Raw genomic sequence first — 19360 nt, 5'->3', positions numbered from 1 at the left:
TTTCCCATCACCCTGTTCACTTCACATGTCAGTGGAGCTTCCATGGAACTAGTTTACAATGCTTAATCTGCATGTGAATAGAGATAGGTGAATTTTTCTGGCAGAAAACTGTTTATCAACTTTGCCTTAATACAGACTATAAAAACGCATTTCCAGTATATGTACACAACTCCTTGCACAGTTTCGGTATATACATTTTACGACACTATTCATAACCAGTTTGAAACGGCTTTCATTTAAGACCTCATATGATATTCTTTATGAATAAATATTATGAAAGTGGTGTGCTAGGTGTAGTGAGTTTGTCAGGCCTGTTAGGAGTTGCTCTTACAGAACAGTGAACCATATGCCAGCTGGCATGAAAGGGCCTCTGGGTCACACTGGTCATTAATAACCATCTTGTCAGCTTGCTTGAAGGAAATCTTATGATCTTCAGAAGGAAGTTACTGAACAGTTGATGAACACTGAGGGTGGAATTTAGACTCCAGTGGTGTCCATATCACTCTGAATTAAGAAAGCATTTATGTTCAGGTGGGGTTAGTTTGATATGTAGGTTACCTGCTCAGAGGAGATGTACAGGGCTATTCTGGAGTTTAGAGAAAAGTTGATTCTGTCAAAGAATTCATTTCAGAATGGGGTTATTACCATTCCATAGCACAGCTCCTTCCTATGTTCATCAGCGAGCCTCAGCCACGAGCAGAGATGATGCGTGGGGGGAGGGGGCATGCAGGGTCACATGTCCCCTCCCCCAGATTTGCTGCTTGGGCTACTGAGCATGTTCATACGCACTGAGCATGCTCAGTAACACTGCTGAAGCCAGCTGTCCTCACTCTGCCCCCCCACTATCGCCAGGCACTGGTCATCTCTGGCTGTGAGGACTCTCTCTAGCTGACATCAGTGTCCAGAAAGTCTTGTTCGCGGAAGAAAAGGGAGTATCTATGTACATTGTATAAATCCATCCATCAGCAAGGGACAGTGGGCTCAGTTAGGCTGAGGATCTCCCCTCTGTCCCACCTATAAGTGACAGCATAGCCCCTTAGCACTTTCCCAACCATCCTACCCTCTAAGAGAAGTTCTCTTTCCTCCGCCCTTGCCCTGCACAGTGTGGTAAAGGGTCTTTGATGCCTGTAGCTTCTCTGAGCCTTGTACAGGGATAGAGGGAGAAGAGGGTGCTCAGGGAGCTTATTTGCATGAGCTGCTTGCCATCTCAAGGGGCTCTGGGCGTGTCCTGAGCATGGAGCTGCTCTCTGCTCCCTTGACCCAGCCCAGACATCCCCAGAATTGGTCAGTCTGGTCTGGAGCCCAAAGACATGGGTGTACTGCCTAATATGGCCTGTAGTGCAACAGAAAAGAAAGGGAAAATTTGGCCCTTAAACATTCCGTGGTTTTACTTGAAGCTCCAAGCATTGTTCAGTTCACCGATTGCTAAGAAAATAAAGAGAGTAAATGAATGATTTTATTTCCAGATCACTTCTGGATTCTAGGAGGTATTTTAAAATAATCAAAGATGCACTGAGAAAGTTAATTGTCATCCTCCCCCTGCAGTGGTTCTGTTGTCCTTTGCTAACAGCCTGCCAGTGTACTGTATCTTTAAAAAGAAAAAAAAATCAAAACTTGATACCTCTGAGGCCCCTCAGACATCCTGTTGCATGTCTTGCATTAACTAAATGTGACTTAAAGCTTGAACCTTGAGGCGCACATCCGCTCACATCTTAAAATGACTCCATCAGTTAAATGGGCCCTATCACTGTTTGGCTTGTCAGGTTTAAGGCACAGTTAACCAGTGATGTTTACCAGGAAAATCGTGGCTTGACTTTTGCACCCTTCATCTTTTTTTCAGCTAGTTGCCGAAACATTCTACATACCTCGCAGTGTTGCCATTTTGACATCACTGTAATAAATAGTTGTTATAATAGTGGAAGCTGAGAGTGCACTGACCCAGCTATGCATGCTTTATTATAACTTACCCACAGACTGAACTTTATTTTTTGTATGGAAGTTAACTCTTTTGGTGCCTTCTCTTTCTGTTTTCTCCTGGTTTTCTCACTTAAGTAATTCTTTGTCTGTGCTGCCAGTTTGTCCATCTTTGAAGGGCGGCACCTTCAAATTTCAGGCTTACTTTCCAAAATAATCGCCCCCATTTGGACGGTGAGCAGAACCTGTGCTCTGGTCTCATCCCAAAAGGATTGGGGAAGTAAGTGGGAGAGAATGGGACAGAGAAAGGAAAGGAGAAGGCACAGAACATGAAAGATAAAAATAATTGGGGGAGAAGAGCCATATGAGAACAGAAAATGTCTTGAAGAGAGGCAGAGAGAGAGAAACTAAAGTGAAACATTTAAAAACGGTGACAAAACCAGCTCAAGTTACTCTGAGTGAAAAGAAAACATTCTGATATAGGAGTTAACGTAGAGACTAGGAAGGGGGAAAAAAGAAAGGGGGAGAAACCCAAAGGAGAATTTTATTTTGTGTCTGTGGTTTAAGGGAAGCTTGGCTGTTTCTACCAAGAACTTCTTAACCCAGCTTTCCATGTGGTTATGTGAATATTTGCCTCCCAAAACTTTTGACTGATTATAGATCACCTGCATTTCCCTTTTTTGAACAGCTATGACAGCCAGGCTTTTTATCCTCATTCTATTTAATTTACTTAAAAATATCTCTTCTCATGAAAAATACAGAAGCATTCCCACGTTCCGATAGACTGCAGTCTGTCCATTTTTAATACGACCCTGAAACAGATTTTCTTCGTACGTTTTGACTGAAGCACCATTTGTTGTATGGTGATAGCCTCAGATTACAGCTAAAGTATTGGCCTCTCCAATTTCATTCTAAGTGGGATCTGAGTACTGGAAGATGTGGGATCATTAACTTTCTTTAATTGGGTGTGACCTTCAAATCCTCTGGAGTATGATGACAGTGACCAAGCTGCACTTAAAACTGAAAATGAGCAGCTATTCATCTCTGCCAGATGTGATGCTGGATTCCAGCTGAAATCAGTAAATATGTCATTGGAAAATTGTATCAAATTCTTTTGATTGAACTGAATTTGAAGCAGCTATGGCTTGTTCGTTCCTTGAATGCTATAGTTGTCGTTTTCTTTTTCTTTTTCTTTTCTTTTTTTCTGTAAGAGAATTTTTGAGCCATGAAAAACCTAGGCACAGAGAACTAAGGAGTGGTCTAACTAACCATATTGTTGATAGGGACGTATTGTATTCCCACCCCCCTCCAGATACTAGGTCCAGTGCCCTTGTAAGTGGCCATAACCCTCATAGGACAGTTGAAACTCCATGTGTTTGCACTTGCAGGTTCATTCTGATTCTTTTGTTTGAGGAGTTGCTTCCTCCATTTCCACCCCAAAAAATTGAGGAGTTCCACCACTTGAGTTTGTGGATTCCCTGAGATGCTCACAGATTTTACGTGATCCATTAGAGGCAGAGGGCATCCATGCAAAGGTACCTTACTTCTGCACAGGTACCCAGCCTTTGTCTTCTTGTTCTGCAAGACAGCACCAGTCTCTCCAGAGCCATGTTGCCAAGGAGTCCCTCAACGTGTTGCTGACCCTGGAATCTCCTACCAGGGGAAGGTCTACAGCATGGAAAGGGAAACAGCAGTAATGTTGCTGTGTTCTGTGGTTTGATTGAAGGGTTTGGGGAGTGGGACTGGGGATGAGGATATCTGACAGAGTTTAGATTTGCCTCTCCAGTGCCTGCCTTGTCATCATCAATTCCTTATTGCCAAAACCTCCATGGAAGGCTTTCTTTGGTGTTAGGAGTGCATATCACAGAGGGGTCATACTCCCCTTTGATGTAGCTCCAAGCATGGGGCTCACTGTATTTTATCTGAAGTGGTAACATTTTTGTGTTTATTGATCAGTATTATTATGTCGTTGACTATTGTAAGTGTGGAAGTGAATGTGATCCAGACTATCTCACACATACATAAAAGTCAACGTAGAAAAATAAATTGAGCAATATAAAGATGTGATGAGCAGAAAACCAGACATACTAGATGTTCAAATTAAATGACACAGTTGAAGTGTGGTCGCTCTTTTGGGATGCATATATCTACATACAGTAGTTATTAATTAAGGAGGGAACAGAGATAGCAGTAATAGTGGCACTTTTGACTTGATCATTTAACCTTTTTCGAACAGTCTTTTCCCCCCTAGGTTTCCCATTTCTGTATGTGGAACCATTTCTAACTTGGCTTTTTTTTCCTCCCTTATCTGGAGCAATGATGTGTGTCTAATAAATGTAGTGCCATTCCCTAGGTACGTTGTTGGGAGCAGGCATTGAACTCTTGATCTAAAAACATGAGATTCTACCACCTGAGCTAAAAGAGCTCTTCAGTCTCTTAGCCTGAAGCCGCTCTTAAATCTCTGTTGGTCTACAAATAAAAACCCAATAAGATTTCAGTGTAGTGCCTTTGAAATATGTCATGCAGTCTATATCCACTAGAGACATGTATTACCTTGGCCACCAGAGGGAGTCAATATTGTTCCATGAAAGCTATAGAAATATATGGAGAATTGCAAAGAGAATTTAATAAAAAATGAAAGATAGCAGTTAGAAAGTTTCATGTGTTCATGTCCTAATGCATCCTATTCAAGATTCTAGTGTGCATCCAAAATGCAATGAAAATCAGACTCAATATCTGTGCTTTGTTCTTCAACAACTATAACAACAAAAAAGGAATTTTCCTACACTTCAGTTAAAGTGTCTGCACAAAAATTACATCTAACAAAATGTTTTTCTATTTGATTTTGGCATGAATAGAACTGTATTAAACCACAGAAGAATAAAGTTGCAGTGCTTGTCAGGGTAGTTTCCCAGGTCCACCATAAAAATTGTTCCTGTTCAGATAATGATTGTACTCTTTTTCTAAGTTGGCTTCAAGTTCCTATCTTGACTCAGTTTGGAATATGACTGTTGTAGTACTAGAAGAAAGTTGATGTTTTTCTGTAATGCTACAATGTAGATAATTAAGGCAGCAATAACTAAAACTAAATCCAGCAATATGATGCATTCACTAGACACAGTGCATTTCCTCCCCCCTTTCCGTTTTCATGGTAACATTTGCGGTGTGAAGCATTTTTATGCATGGAACAATAACTTGTTTCAGACTGTTTAGTGGCATTCGTATTCTTTTGCCACAGGAAACTTTCATGTACATTTGCCTTTAATGGGCATGCAAATAGAGTTACATGCTCTCTGGTTTGCTGTCCATGGACCATTCAGAATGAAAAGAAGCATGTGTGATCCAGGCAAAATTCTTCATTCTGCTTTTACAGCATATTCTCCAATCAGTCCATGTGCAGAGGTACCCTTTCTGGCAATGACAGTTCTGTGTACAGAACAAGAGCAGAACTGCAGCATCGATTGGAGGATTTAGCTTTTTAAGCATATTTTTTGCCCTCCTTTTAAAGTACTTTCGAATGAGTAGAGTGTCTGGAGTATGGAGAGGAAAAGCTGTCTCTAAGCCTATCAGTTTCCCAATAAAGTCTGTAAAATATACATCAGCCATACTCTGTGTTGTGTTGTTTTTTTTAACTTCAGCAAAATATACTCTCATAAATGTTCAGTAAATACAGAGTTAAACATTACAGTGCTGCGGAGGGCTGCTACTTGTCTTTCAATAAAGAAAACCAACCCCTGTAGCATTAACTTTGGAGGCAAGTTTTGTTCCAGTCTAAATTTGTTTAATAAACATAGGTGTTTGTGAGCAAAAAGTTTCCTAACCTTCTACTTGGGGGAGCTAAGAATGGATTAATATTTTAACTTCAGATTAAATATTGACTAGCTAGGCTCAGCGATGACTGCTTTATTGTATAACTGGTGGCTCCGTTTTACTCAGTGTTATCATAAAATGATTCCCTCAATCAATGCCACCTTATTCCACTTTCTCTGCCTTCAGTCAGTGTCTTGATAGAGGTCACATGCTGATTTAACTTGTCAGACTTTTTTTTTTTTCATAGCTGCCCAATAATATAATAACTACCTTGGGTAGTATCGCTAGTTGACTTCTCTACACTTATAAATCTTAAGCTGTCCTTCTGGCTCGTTTCTAGGGAGAAGATTGCATACAAGTAAACTTTACTAACATGGAGTGTGTAGGTGAGGGAGGAGAGTTGGACTGGTGGGTCTGCTTTAACTGTCTTTGCTCCAGTTCATCACATGCTGATCAGACAAAGGTTGAATCTCATGTTCATTTCCTGAAAAGGATCATAGTATTAAAAACTAAGGTTAACCATGTAGTGATGGAGAATGCTGTATTTCCCTTACTTTCCAGGTGTCTTTAAAGCAGTAGTCAAATAAAAGGAAAAGCAAAGTTAATCCCATTGATCATCTAGATATTAACAAAGGTGAGGGAACTTTCTATTTGTTCAAATGAACAAAGAGGACAGGAGATCTCCCACTATATTCACTTGAAAGTGGATGCGCATTCCTTGGTCTTATCTTCTCTTTTGTCGTAATTTTTTGCGTCTTTGATTGTAGTTAAGTCAACTTGATCCATTCTTTTGACTTCATTAGCCAGTTTCCTTTAGGAGTGGAACTTTTTTTTTTTTTTTGGTCTTTTCTAAGCATTATTGACAGGAAGCAACAGATGGCTTTTTTAATAGGGGGTTGAAATGTTACTCTTGAACGAGTCCCTGCCTTGTAAACATTTCTGTTCGTCCCACACTTCACATAACAAAGCCTTGCTTAATCTTGTACTGAATATGAATCTAACCATCCTTTGAATGTACTTTGTACAGGAAAAAAGTGATGGATTGGGTTTGCTGCTCCTGAAATGCTATTATTGGTGATGAGCATGTCATGAGTGCACATGAAGACAGATAATGCATTATAGGAAGAAGGTACAAATATTGTACTTTTGGTGTGTGTGATTACAAGGATTAAGTTAGAGTGAACTAAGACCACTTTATTCCTGAATGAGAGCAAACATATGGGGGTTTAACGCGCTTTAATTTTATGTGCGTTGACTTGACACCTTTAGTGTGCCTTAACTCGCCTGAGTGTCCCGTATAGAGAAGCCCTTAGTGTCTCTGTGCCTCAGTTCCCCAACTGTAAAATGGGGGTAACAGCACATCCCTACCTCATGAATATATTAAAGATTTTGAGGTGTTCACATATTATGGTGATGGAGGCCATATAAATACCTTGGATATATAAAAATAATCTGATCCAATTGGATTGCATTGAGCAAATTCTGGATCCTTTTTGTGCAATTCCTCTACCCATCACCTAATTCCATCCTCTAAGTTTCTAACAAACTCCCTTGAATTCTTAGTAGATCTGACTGAAAATATTCCATCAAAACCATTTTTTTATGGAACATGACCTCTTTTTATTTTTTAATTCTGAGTTTTTATTTGAATATCTTATTTTTTCTAAAGACCAACCAACACCCCCCAAATATTCAGTAAAATATGGTTAAACATTTTTGGTTTTAGAGAAAAATGTGAAGGTTTTAGGTTTTGGTTTAATTTTTTTTCGTAGAAAAAATGAAAAATTTAACATGAAAATTTTTGAAAAAAAAAATTCCCACCTCCCCTAAATTTCCCACAAAGAAACTGGCATTTTTCTGCCATCTCTTCTTGTTAGACTTCCTCCCCCATCCACAAACACCCGTCAGCTCACCTCAAACTTCCGGTTTGCTCCTGAAAATCCTCCACTAACATCCTCTTTCCACACACCATCTTCCTTGCTTCAGCCTTCTGGTTCAGTTCGTGTCTCCATGCTCTGACTTCTACAGACATGATCATAGCAGCTTATCCGTATGACAAACCTTCTTTTCCTTGCCTTCCTCTTAGACTGTAGTTATGGTGGCTTCCCCTTAAGGAAGACTATTGATCCCGTAGCCACAGGATTCATATCTGACAAGGTCTCTGTGTCTCAGGGCTGGCCACTAATGCCAGTCTACCTCATTCTTATCAAGTCTGGGGCTTCCATGTGGACACTACAGAAATTGACTGTTTGCATATGAGATGTGACTGGAATAATATTAGGGTCAGCAGAGAAATTCAGACGCACTGGCAGAGGAAAGCTCCTCATGACAGGATTAGCAATGCCAGTGAGGTCTAAGATGGGAGTCAGAGTGTGAGAGGAGGTGATGAAAGTCTGGTGTCTGAAGTGGGGGGAGTTGCATCAAAGAGAGATTGTGGGAAAAGCACCAAGGCTTGGTGCCATTGTGGGCATTGAGAAGGAGTGAACTGAGACCCAAATCAAAACTTAACACTGCTGTTCACCCAGCCAATGGCAAACCTGAACTCCAGCAGTGAGGCCCTCAGCATGGCCCTGTTGTCTGGACCACTGGATCTGAGCCAGAACCTATTTACTATCTGAGAAGTAACCTATTTAACATTCTTAGAAAGGGCAACACTGGCATATATTTGAGATGTCAAATTAGCCACTCACCTGAGAGATTTGTATTACCCTATCCAGGTATTGAATTGTTTAGTTCTATAAATGTGAGTGGCCTATTACAGCAAGAGGGGCACTTCTCTTTTAACTTCTGGTTGTAGCCAGAACTGTCATTATCTACTGCATAAAGCTTAAGGCCAAAATTTTCAAAAGTGAATAGCGATTTTAGAGGCCTTGCTTTTGGGTGTGAATTTTGAGACTAAGGGGACTGATTTTCAGACACTCAGAATTTCTTAAGGTAGCTAAAGTTGGGCATCTAAAATCATTAGCTCTTTTTGAAAATCTTGGTTTAAATTGTTAGGGTGAAATCCTACCTCTGTTGAAGTCAAGGGCAAAACACCCATTGACTTTAATAGAGCCAAGATACCCCCCTTTGTCTGTCTGTGTGAAGCAGGTCTCTCTAATTTGCATGATGTTGACGACTACTGGATGACAGATACCAGAGTCTGATTGCTACCACTTGAAGCTAACAGTGGCAATGCATCTCCTTTCCTCTCATTCTTCTTTGAGCTTTATATCTGGCTCTGTTCTGCTAAGTATCTTCCCCATTGCTCTCTCCAGTGCTACCTTGTCTCTTTACCCTTGTTCCTCTGTTCTTGTCAGTCTGTCCTCTATTTGCTGTCCCTTATATTCCATTGCCTCTCTCTTCATCACTTCCTCTATTGCTCCTAAGGTCTCTCTTCCACCACTCTGGTTCCCACGGTCGTCTTTTCCATCTCACATCCTGCAGTCCTTTCTCTACTCTCTCCCCATTAAACCAGGAGGCTAGAGGGAATAGTTTTGATGCTGCCATCTGAAGCAGATAGTCCAGGAAGTTACCTCCTGGTTGCTCACACCCTTTGTTGGCTTCTCTGCTCCCTCTCTGTAATGCAACGCACAGAGAGAGCGAGAGAGAGAGAGAGCAATGAGTAAGGATGCTCAAAAGCTGGCTGCTCAAAAGTTTAGAAGCAGACAAAATGTTAAAAATCCCCTCCTGACAGTTATCTCAGAAGCCATGAATGTCATGCTCACTATGTGGGAGCACTAGCCAAACAGCAAGGCCTTCCCAGGAACTGTCAGATATTTGGCAAGTCTGGCTTTTGGCCTTGTTTCACATAAGACAACACACACACAAAAAGACATCTTCTTTATTATGAGAGGGCCAGTACAGATTTTGGTATGGGTATCATTCTTGTGATGGAAAGAGCAAAACAGATGGTGGAATTCCCCAAACACTTGACTAGTCGCATATGTCATGTAAATACAAAACTGAAAGGATGGGATCTGGAAAAAAAGTGTGAGCACAAAAATTGCATATTCATATTCGTAAAAACTTGACATGTGCCTGTTTATCTCTGCAGATCAACATAAATTGCCATCTCCCTACTGTCCCTTTCTGAATGAGCATTTTAGCTAGGGTGTACATCAACAGATATGGTTAAGGTTGCTGTATGTCTCTATTCTAAATGTCCTTTTTCATTTGCTTATAAGGACATCAAACTTTCATAATTGCTGCATGGTGTCCAATGCTGAATTATTAATGGCATGATGGCTGCAAGTAGATTTCTTTGACACATAAGTCTGTGCTGGCATGTTTCCAGAGTAAGAGAATCTCAGACATATTGTGCCCAATCATTTTTCAACACTTTATCTAAAGGAACAGATTCCATGCCGTGGTCTGACCCCTTGGATCTGAGCTGGGAGCACAAAGATGCTGTAAACAACCCAGAGAACTCCCCAGCTGGGGATTCCTCCAGAGTTTGGTAGCTGGCATAGCTGGCTCCACCTGCTCCTGGAGGATCCAACACAGAGATCATGCAAGGGGTGTTCTGGAGAGACGGGGGTGTGGCCAGAGGGCTACTGCACCATTCTCAGCTAGTATATAGTCTGTAGGGGACCATAAGCAGATAGCATACTTTAGGGCATGCTTAGTTTATGAGAGAAGACCTTGATTTTAGTTTCATGTTTCTAAGGAAGAATTGTAAGAAAATAGAATTTTAAAACCAATGGAAAGACACCCTTGCTGTTACAGCTGCCCTGCCCCGCCTATCTCCTGTATATAAAAAGCTTCTATCGCTGCTGATGTGCATCAGTTCCTATTCATATTAGCCACCATTATGCTGAAAGTGGGGGAAGAGGGGACTTTTAGCCATTTATACAGAGAATTATTTCCGCATGAATTTTCAGTACAATGACTGCTCTGTTAGGGATTTAATTTTTTAATACTAATCCAGATAATTATTTAATCATAATGATTCTGGTTATCCTTGTTGTTACCAGTGTATCAAAGTGTTCTTTGTTAATCTTTATCGAGCTGTGAGAGTGGTTATGGCTTAGTGCAGGATGTATGTGCTGTCAAATTCTATGCAGGCACATTGAGTGGGTACTGCTAATAAGTATATTTTACGTACTTCAGACATTAAACTGCATTTGCAGTTAAGATAAAATCTGAACTTCCAGCAGGTTTATATTTCCTCTTTCCTGAAGATGGCAGAAACTCTGCCTCTAATGAGAGAAGACTCTCATCTCCGGTGACTGCCCAGCAAAAAGAATAGAAAATAATAAAACTGCACCTTCCAGGTCAACGCTGCACTCATTTGCCAATCCGTGGAGTCAGATTTGCAATTCTCTCCCATTCTGATTCTCTTGTGACTTGGTCGGGTGGCACAAGTTCCTGGTCATGCGAGTATATTGGAGCAGTTCTAATCTCTCTTGGGCAGTGGCTGGTACTCCAGCCTTGTGCAAACATTGTATTCGTGTGTTTACATTTTGCAAAGCCTTTATAGTTAACATTGATCAAGTTGCAAGCTGGTTCAAAGCCTTGAAGCTGCAGATTAAACTCACCCCAGTCAGCAAGGTGATTCAACAGAAGGAATCACATTTTCTTTTTCTTCTTACTGTGCCTGTGCCATTTTAAACTGGGCTGAGTGTTTTCCCAGCATCCGGAACTGGTCTTCAGTGGAGATGTGCTTGAGCAATGGAACCATCTTTTGTCTTGGAGAGCTCTTTTCAGATTAAGTAAGTGTCTCAAGACGGAATTCTCTTTACTCAACACTGAGTTAGTGCATGGCTCTGTGTCCGCAAGTGCTATGACGGTGAGAAGAAGGGTTGTGCTGTCTACTTTCATCTCCTCATTCCCTGTCCCTTTAGTCTGTACTTTAATTGGAGAGGATAAAACCGAACTTGCAATTGGATATTGTATTGTTTTGCATTTCTTGTCCTAAGCTCTTGTGTAGTGTTGCTGAGTGCCATTTAATAGCTGCCATATTTTACCCCAGATGTGACTGCATTTCAGTGATGGATGAAGTGATCCCTATTCTGTATAGCGTTTGCAAATCGGGTTCACAGTTTGTGTAGTGATTTTGGATCCCTTAGGATAGAAGGCACAGATGAATATAAACTATGATTATAACACTCTTTTATTACAAAAGCAAAATATCTACCCTCACCTTTTCTTTGAGCTCTTCTCTGCCAGATGTCTGAAATTGACTTTGCAGATTTTACCCAGAATCCAGCCTCTTCCCAGGATATCCATCTTTCTAGGGGTTTAAAGCTTGACTGCTGTTTTATGCATGATGGGCTCTTTGTACATAGGCATAATTCGTTTAGTTTAAAATTTGGTAAGTTTCTCTCTCTAACATGTGAAGGCTGCTTGGCTCTAGTAATTCTGCTGTGTATTTAGCAAAATAAAATGTTTCTGCTGCCATCCTATTGTAACCTCATATTGCAAGGTCGTTAAACTGGTGTATCTTCTCACCTGAGAGGCCAAATTCTGTCCTGAATGCAATCCTTTACAACCACATTGTAGTCATTGGGCCTGAATCACCACTACATTACCCTTGTTTCAGACTAGTGTAACTCTATTGATTATTACAGTGGCATAAGTCTGGAATAATGTTGTAGTCAATCAAGCCCAGTGAGTCAAGGCAGAACTTTGTCCATATTGATTAATAGGCTAGCTTTAATTTTTATTAAAAAAAATGTTGCTAATTGAGTTTATTTCTAAACTAAAATAGACATGAATCTCTACATTTTCAAAGCTGTGTGCGGTATTTAGTACCACGAACACCTAAAGGGAAAGACCTAACTTCCCTCCTTAGTACGCACGTATACGTGTGTTTTGCATCTGGTAGCAAAGAATGAGAACGTGAAAGGGTAAAATGGGAGTTGCACCGCTAAATCACGCATACCACAATGAAAATTCACTCCTTGACATTGTTTTTCTGTCTCCAACATGTTAGTCCTCTCTTATTGTAGAAGTAACTGTATGCCAGAACTTTGGAATAAGAGAGTCCCTGTAGTTAGTAGAACTCAGAAGCTCACACAACGTAAGATTAATTTCCATTTGTGTGTCTGTTTCAGTGACATTTGCTTGTTGGGTGGGAGAGGTATGGGGGGAGCTTTTTTAAACATGTATTTTAAAAAGTATTGGAAAAGATTAAATTGATTTTAATCATTTATTTTTATTCTTCACAGCCTGATAACTCTGAGACCTTTATGAGTCATGTAACCAGAACTGTAAGTAATCCATTTTGATTAGTCTTTTTGATTTGCTTAACCTGATTTAGATTTCAGTCTGTAGTTGCACATTTTTATTACATCTTCACAGAACTATTACTGCTAGTTGTTCTTCAAAGCACAGGCAGTTAGCATATTTAAGGGAAGCAGGTTTGGGTTAAAATAACTGGTGGTAATGCCAAAGGGGTTTTTTTTTGCAGTTTTTCCAGGAACTTTTGCAGTGGACTTGGGCCTTTCTTGCCTTCTATCAGACAAAAACTTCCGAGGGAGGAGAAGAAAAAAGAAATGGCGAAAACACACATGCTCACATTTTTACTCTGAAAAGGAAATCAAAGATCCTATGGCACTTTTTTAGGAGTAAGGGTGCTTGTTAATCCTTGAGTTCTTGGCAATGCACAATTCATATCTTTATCTCTCTGTATATATCTGTGGTTGGCAAAGTATCTTGGGATGAAAGTGCTATATACATGAAAGATATCATGGGCATCAAATAAGGTGTATGCATATTACTCATGAAGACTTGTGATTGTTTTGTACTGAAGCACTCTTTCAGCTTTGGTTCAAATAGCACCAAGTGCAGTTAGAAGATGGGGAGATGCTGCCCTTTGGTAAATGCTGTGGAAAAATATGTGAACTGAATAATATTGTATGTATCAATACTGACCAACCCTGTAAGTGCACCCTCCTTCCCCATTTATCCTTTAGCATGAGTCCAGGTTCAGATTTAATAACTAAACCCGGAGTACTAAGGAAAACTTACCCAACACAAATTGGGTCAGAATTAGAAGCCATTTTAACCCCTTTTTGCTTTGTCTTTCAGTGAGACAGTAAAGTGAGCTAGCATCTTTAAAGGGTTTCACTTTGTGTTGTCTAAGAGCATTGATAAGAATTCTAGGTATAGCAATTATTGGAACACCAGGAAGCAGCTAAATTATCTGGTGACAAGACATTTCCATGAATTAAAATATTTAATGTTTCTCCCAGACTCTCACCCCTCCCTCTATTCTTAGTTGGACAGATTACCTAAAATTAAGAAAAAACACCCCAAAATATCCCTCTTGTCAAATTCATATACTTGAATGAACAATTTCACAGCTCTCCCCTAATATAACTAATATGAAACAAAATCACAAGATAAACGGTGTAAAAATAATTACAGATTACTTTCTATTGTTAGAACAAGCTGTTAACTTCAGAGTGTTTTTATGTTTGCACTAGTTGCTTATTAGATGAGCCAAGGTCAACCTCCTTTGTACGTATGGTAACTCATGCACAGCCAGCTATTTTTGAGCACAATTAAAGTGGCAGGCCACACTATTTCAACTGACTCTTCTGGTGTATACACCTTCACATAGAGTAGTATCTTGGATCAATAAATTGCCCATTAGTTCACTGCTTGAAAAATTTCCCTGTTACCTTCCATGGGACTATACCTGCTAGCCAGTGATTGACATGGAAGATGAAAGGGGGTCTGGCCACCAGACAGTTCTGGTTGTAGCACCATTGCATAAACTCTAGCCCTCAGTGCAGATTTTAGAAAGGGGAAAGATGGTGGGATTGATACCAGTGTGCTATCCCTAGACCCTGTGTTGGTATCAGTCTTTTACATGATCCTCTAACTAGTACATGTACGATAAACTGTGTTGGAATGGTGTAAATTCTCTTTCTCTTTTCCTCACCATCTTCCAGTGCCTCCTAGCTCTTAGGAAGGGAAAGGGTCTGTTTCTCTTGTTTAGCATCCTGACTGCTGAGTGAATATCTTCAGTAGCCACCTCTGTAGCTTCATGGGAAACCTATGAGCAGCAGCTAAGAAAATGTGGCCTGATTCATGACAGTGCCACTTCTGCTCACAAGGTTCTGAATGACACTTGTGAAGCTGACTAGAGTCTAGTTAATTTCCTTCAGCTATTGTTTGGAAAAGTTATGAGCAGCTGCTGAGAAACTTGTGACATTTGCCGGCAACCTCAGGAAGACAGCACTGCATTTTCTTACATTTAAAAGGTATCTTCACAACCATATGGATTAGAACCTTAATTTTTTAACATGAAAGTTTGAATGCTGGAGAAGTTGTTGAATAAGGCTTCTTACGTACCAAGAAAAGTTCTACCTGCTAGTTCAGTTTTTCAAGTCCTTCCTTGGTGTGCATACTCCTTTGTAATAAAATAGGTGGGATGCAAATGTTTGACTGAAAAGCAATTTCAAGCCATGATAGCAAGAAGTGTTTTCCTATTCACAGTTTATGTGCCATCACTTCATTGGCAATAAAACTCTCAACCACATGCTATCTATTTATTGGTATTATGAAGGATCCCACAATATTCTACAAACATTAATGACTTAAGCCTCAGAACATGTCTGTGAATTAGGCACTTTTAAAAGATCAGACCCAGGGTCACATAACAGATCTGTGATTGAACCAGGAGCAAAGCTCAAGAGATCTGACTTCCAGTCCTCTGTTCAAACCACCAAATATTGCTTCTTTCCCATTATATTGGACAATATGAATGTATTTTTTCAAAAGTAATAATCACTGTAGGACCGAGGGAATGTGCTTTATACACCACTGATTCACACCTTCTGTGTAGTGGTTGTGTTAACAGTCGCATCCTGAAACCACACCAGTTTTGAATTAATGCAGCAGAGTTTATATCCTGTCATGTCTCTTGTGATGAATTAGGTTGCCTGTGGATAGTAATTATTCAGGAAGCTGCCTATAACCTCTGGAGTAATAACAAGAACTCTACTACAACTGGCGCCTCAGATAGCACTGTTTAATTCACCCTGGTAATGTGTTTGGTTTCAAATAGCTGACTAGCTTGATAACTCCTAACATGATACTTAACATGATCACATCTAAATCCAGTAGCAGCATTTTGCACTCAGATTTGCTCTGCGACTCTGCTCTCTACACTTGTGCAGAACTTCCACGAACATCAGTGCAGATCTGAGAGCAGAATTGTTTACTAGCAAAAGTTTAGTCTTTTGGCCAGAGGGTGTAAGAGGGCTGGATTCTGCTTGTGCAGTGCAAAGTGTACTTAAACCAGCCAGAGAGCTCCCCTCATGAATTTTCCCTGTGCAGGGGAATTTCTTGCCAGAGTAAGACTGGCAGAGGCAGCTATGCCACCTCCTGCGCCAGCTCCACCACCACTGTGCAAGGCTCTCAACTGGCATGATGTCACTGAGGGACCTTCCACAAGTGGCATAAATGAAAGTTGTCCCTTTAAAGCAGCAGCTTTAGCTTACGCTGAGGCTTGGTGGCTAAGAATCAGGGAGCCTGTCAGCGTTTTCCTTGGCTGCCATGGAGAGCCAAGCATAGAGTGTTTTTAAAATGATATTGTCAGCGTTTGTAGAAGAGTTTGCCTGAATTTACCCCCTATTGGTGCAGGAATGGCTCCTTCCTGCACCGTAGAGTCCCACTGTGCCTGTGGGGAAGGGAGACTGCTTTAATTCCTACCAAGGATTCCATGGAAGCCAATGGGAATGTGCTGAATCAGCACTTGCCACCCCAGTCATGCTCACTTTTGGAGTATTCCTGACACTTTTCTCAGGCCTCAAATGAGGGAGAGATTCTGGGAACCCTGACAACAGAAGCCAGCATAGACCCAATGTTTGGTCTGCCTTGGGATAGCAAACTGTCCATGTGACTGTTGGTTTTCTTCTCAAGAGCTTTGTAGATTGCAGCTTGTGCTTTGTCTAGTCCCCCCCCCCAGCAATCATCTGGCAATACTGTGGTGCCAGAGAATCTTGTTGCAGTTTTGTTTTATGTCTGGATTGACTCTCCTGGTCTCTTAGTTATTCTCTTTGTAGGCTGTCTTCCTGTGATGTGGGTTGAGACAAGTGGCTGAGTGTATCTTCGCATTGTTTGGTGAATATTTGCACTTCTCTTTTGTTGGACTGAGTTGTAGTGGGGATTTAGACTGTATGCTTATATGAGTTCTCTGGTTTTGCATGGATGTTGTGTAATAAGGGGAGATGCACATTTCTTCCTGGCAAATAATCAAAGACTCTCTTTAGGACCTTTGATTAGACCAGGGGTCGGCAACCTTTCAGAAGTGGTGTGCCGAGTCTTCATTTATTCACTCTAATTTAAGGTTTTCTGTGCCAGTAATGCATTTTAACGTTTTTAGAAGGTCTCTTTCTATAAGTCTATAATATATAACTAAACTATTGTTGTATGTAAAGTAAATAAGGTTTTTAAAATGTTTAAGAAGCTTATTTAAAATTAAATTAAAATGCAGAGCCCCCCGGACTGGTGGCCAGGATCAGAGCAGTGTGAGTGCCACTGAAAATCAGTTCGCGTGCCGCTTTCGGCACGCGTGCCATAGGTTGCCTACCCCTGGATTAGACACAATATATATGCCATTGTCAGTCTCTGCTCAGGAGAAGCCTAAGGACTGGTCCTACAAGTTACAATGGAAGTACATTTGCAATGTTGACTGCGCACATTGCTTGCATACGCTATACTTGTCTATGAACAGTTCCTTTTGTATGCATGAGCTCAAAAATTAACAAAGAATTAAAACAAAAAATGCTGGGAGCACAGGGAAATGACGTCCCCTCTACCTGGGACGAAGATGCTACACAGACACAGAGGGAAAGAGGGACAGGTTATAACAATGTCTCTCAAAACTGAACTTCACCAATATAGTCTGGACTAACTCCTAAGGGGGAGAATCCTATCCAGGTCTCCTTGGCCAAAATACATGTGAGAGTGCGTGTGAGAATGAAGCAGGGAGGTTGAGAAGGTCTCGTGTTTGAAAACTAGATGACAGGATCATATTGAATTCTTCCAGAGCTCCCCAAAACAATACACTAAATATGAAAACCAGCTGCACATATTGTAACAAGTAATTGAAATTGGGATGTGCAAGGTGGCTGACATTACTATGAGGATTGTGGGTAACTTTTCACTTTCTGACTTCTAATTTTTATTTTGAATGTACAGCTGTTATGAGCAAAATCTTTAAAGGAGCCTCAACCTGGCCTCTATAGTCGCACCTGTAACCTGGGAGTTGAACATATAAATACTGCTGTTTACATTCACAATTGCCTGTAGTTGATTGCAGACATACAAATCAAAGCCTTTTAAAAATCTGTGGCCCATAATGCAACATTAGATTAGTGTTTTTTAATTTAATTTCTTGTATAAAAAATATAGCTGTGGCACTATGAAGTTGTGGAATTTTATTTTGCAGATTTTTTGCTGTGTAGGCACATGAAAATATCCAGGTTTGGTATTGTGGAATTATGCAACTCAATAGCAATAACACAGGCAATAGCAGTAACAATGTTTTTAGTTCTTGTGCACAAAAGACCATTTTAATGTCTTGACTTTATTTTAAAATATTTTTTTCAAATATGACCATAAAGTTCAGTCGCTTTGAGTTATTTTTGCATTCTGCAGAAATTCTTAACAGGTTTTTTAAAATTGGACACATCACAATTATGGCTTTTTGTCTTACCCACCTGACAGCTATGGCTGAATAGGTTTTATTCAAACTTTAAAACCCTCAACTGAAACAGAAATTAAATTGGCAGGAATGAGTGTGCAGAAACAAGTATTGGGGAACTGGTAGTGAAAATGGACTTGCAACCTTTCTGATAGCATTCATGAGAGAATACAGTAGTTGACGACATTGTCAGGTTCTCTCTTTAAGTAAAGAGATTGGCAGCAGTAGTGAGTAAACCTCTTCATTAGAAACCCAGGCTAGATTTTCAGAAGAGCTCAGCTTTCATTTAGGCACCTTTCATTTAGGCAATTTTCAGAAGTCCTAGGCACACTGCAGCTCCCATTTAAAAACAATAGGGGCTGCTGGGTGCTGAGCCCGTCTGAAATTCAGACCACTTTGTTTAGGTGCCTAAAGGGGAGCTGAGAACTTTGAAAATTGGACTGCATATCACTTGCAGTGACTCCCCAGTTGTGACTTTTTAAACTTCCCCTTGCTATTTCTGCTGTTGATTAGTGTCTGAGCAGCTGCCAGACCCTGCTGTAGCAGAAGACATATGAGTGCAGCTATCTCTTGTTGAAGCAACTTACCTCACATCAATGGCTATTATAGCAAGCACCTAAGACTGGCCAGCCATCCAGATTACTTGATTGTCTGAATGTTGTGACACTTGTTTTTATAAAAAAGGAGATGCCATTTCATTTCTGTAGGCTAGGTGTGTTACGGTGAAACTTCTTGATTTCGTTTTTTTTTTTTTTTTAATCTTGTTGGTGATTGAATATATATTTTGTGTCTGTGATTTTGATATCATGCTTTCAAGGTACTTTCACTAGTTGTTAGGACAATATCAAAAACTGTTCCGTTCACCTGTGGTTCTTAGAGCTTGTTACCTCCCTGTCAGCTTACAGGAGAGGAGCACTTTATAATAATAATATTGAAATAATAACTACCAAAAAAAACAAGGGGCAGGCATGGGAACCTTTATTTGTCCTGTCA

At 40.3% G+C, this 19360-nt stretch overlaps 1 protein-coding gene across 1 annotated transcript in view; it reads left to right on the top strand.

Moving 5' to 3' along the window:
- LOC113406998 (serine/threonine-protein kinase D2-like) overlaps positions 1 to 15865 on the top strand; it is a 180045-nt gene extending 164180 nt beyond the window's left edge. The window contains exons 6-7 of the mRNA XM_026654031.1: positions 12876 to 12917; positions 15725 to 15865. Of these exons, the coding sequence (XP_026509816.1) occupies positions 12876 to 12917; positions 15725 to 15865 (183 nt within the window). The remainder of the gene's footprint in view (positions 1 to 12875; positions 12918 to 15724) is intronic.
- Positions 15866 to 19360: the final 3495 nt, after the last annotated feature.

The sequence above is a fragment of the Terrapene carolina genome, unplaced genomic scaffold (genome assembly GCF_002925995.2).
Source record: "Terrapene carolina triunguis isolate 2854851 unplaced genomic scaffold, T_m_triunguis-2.0 Scaffold179, whole genome shotgun sequence".
NCBI lineage: Eukaryota > Metazoa > Chordata > Testudines > Emydidae > Terrapene > Terrapene triunguis.
Note: the sequence above shows the minus strand (reverse complement) of the source record. Positions and strands in the feature narration are given on the sequence as shown.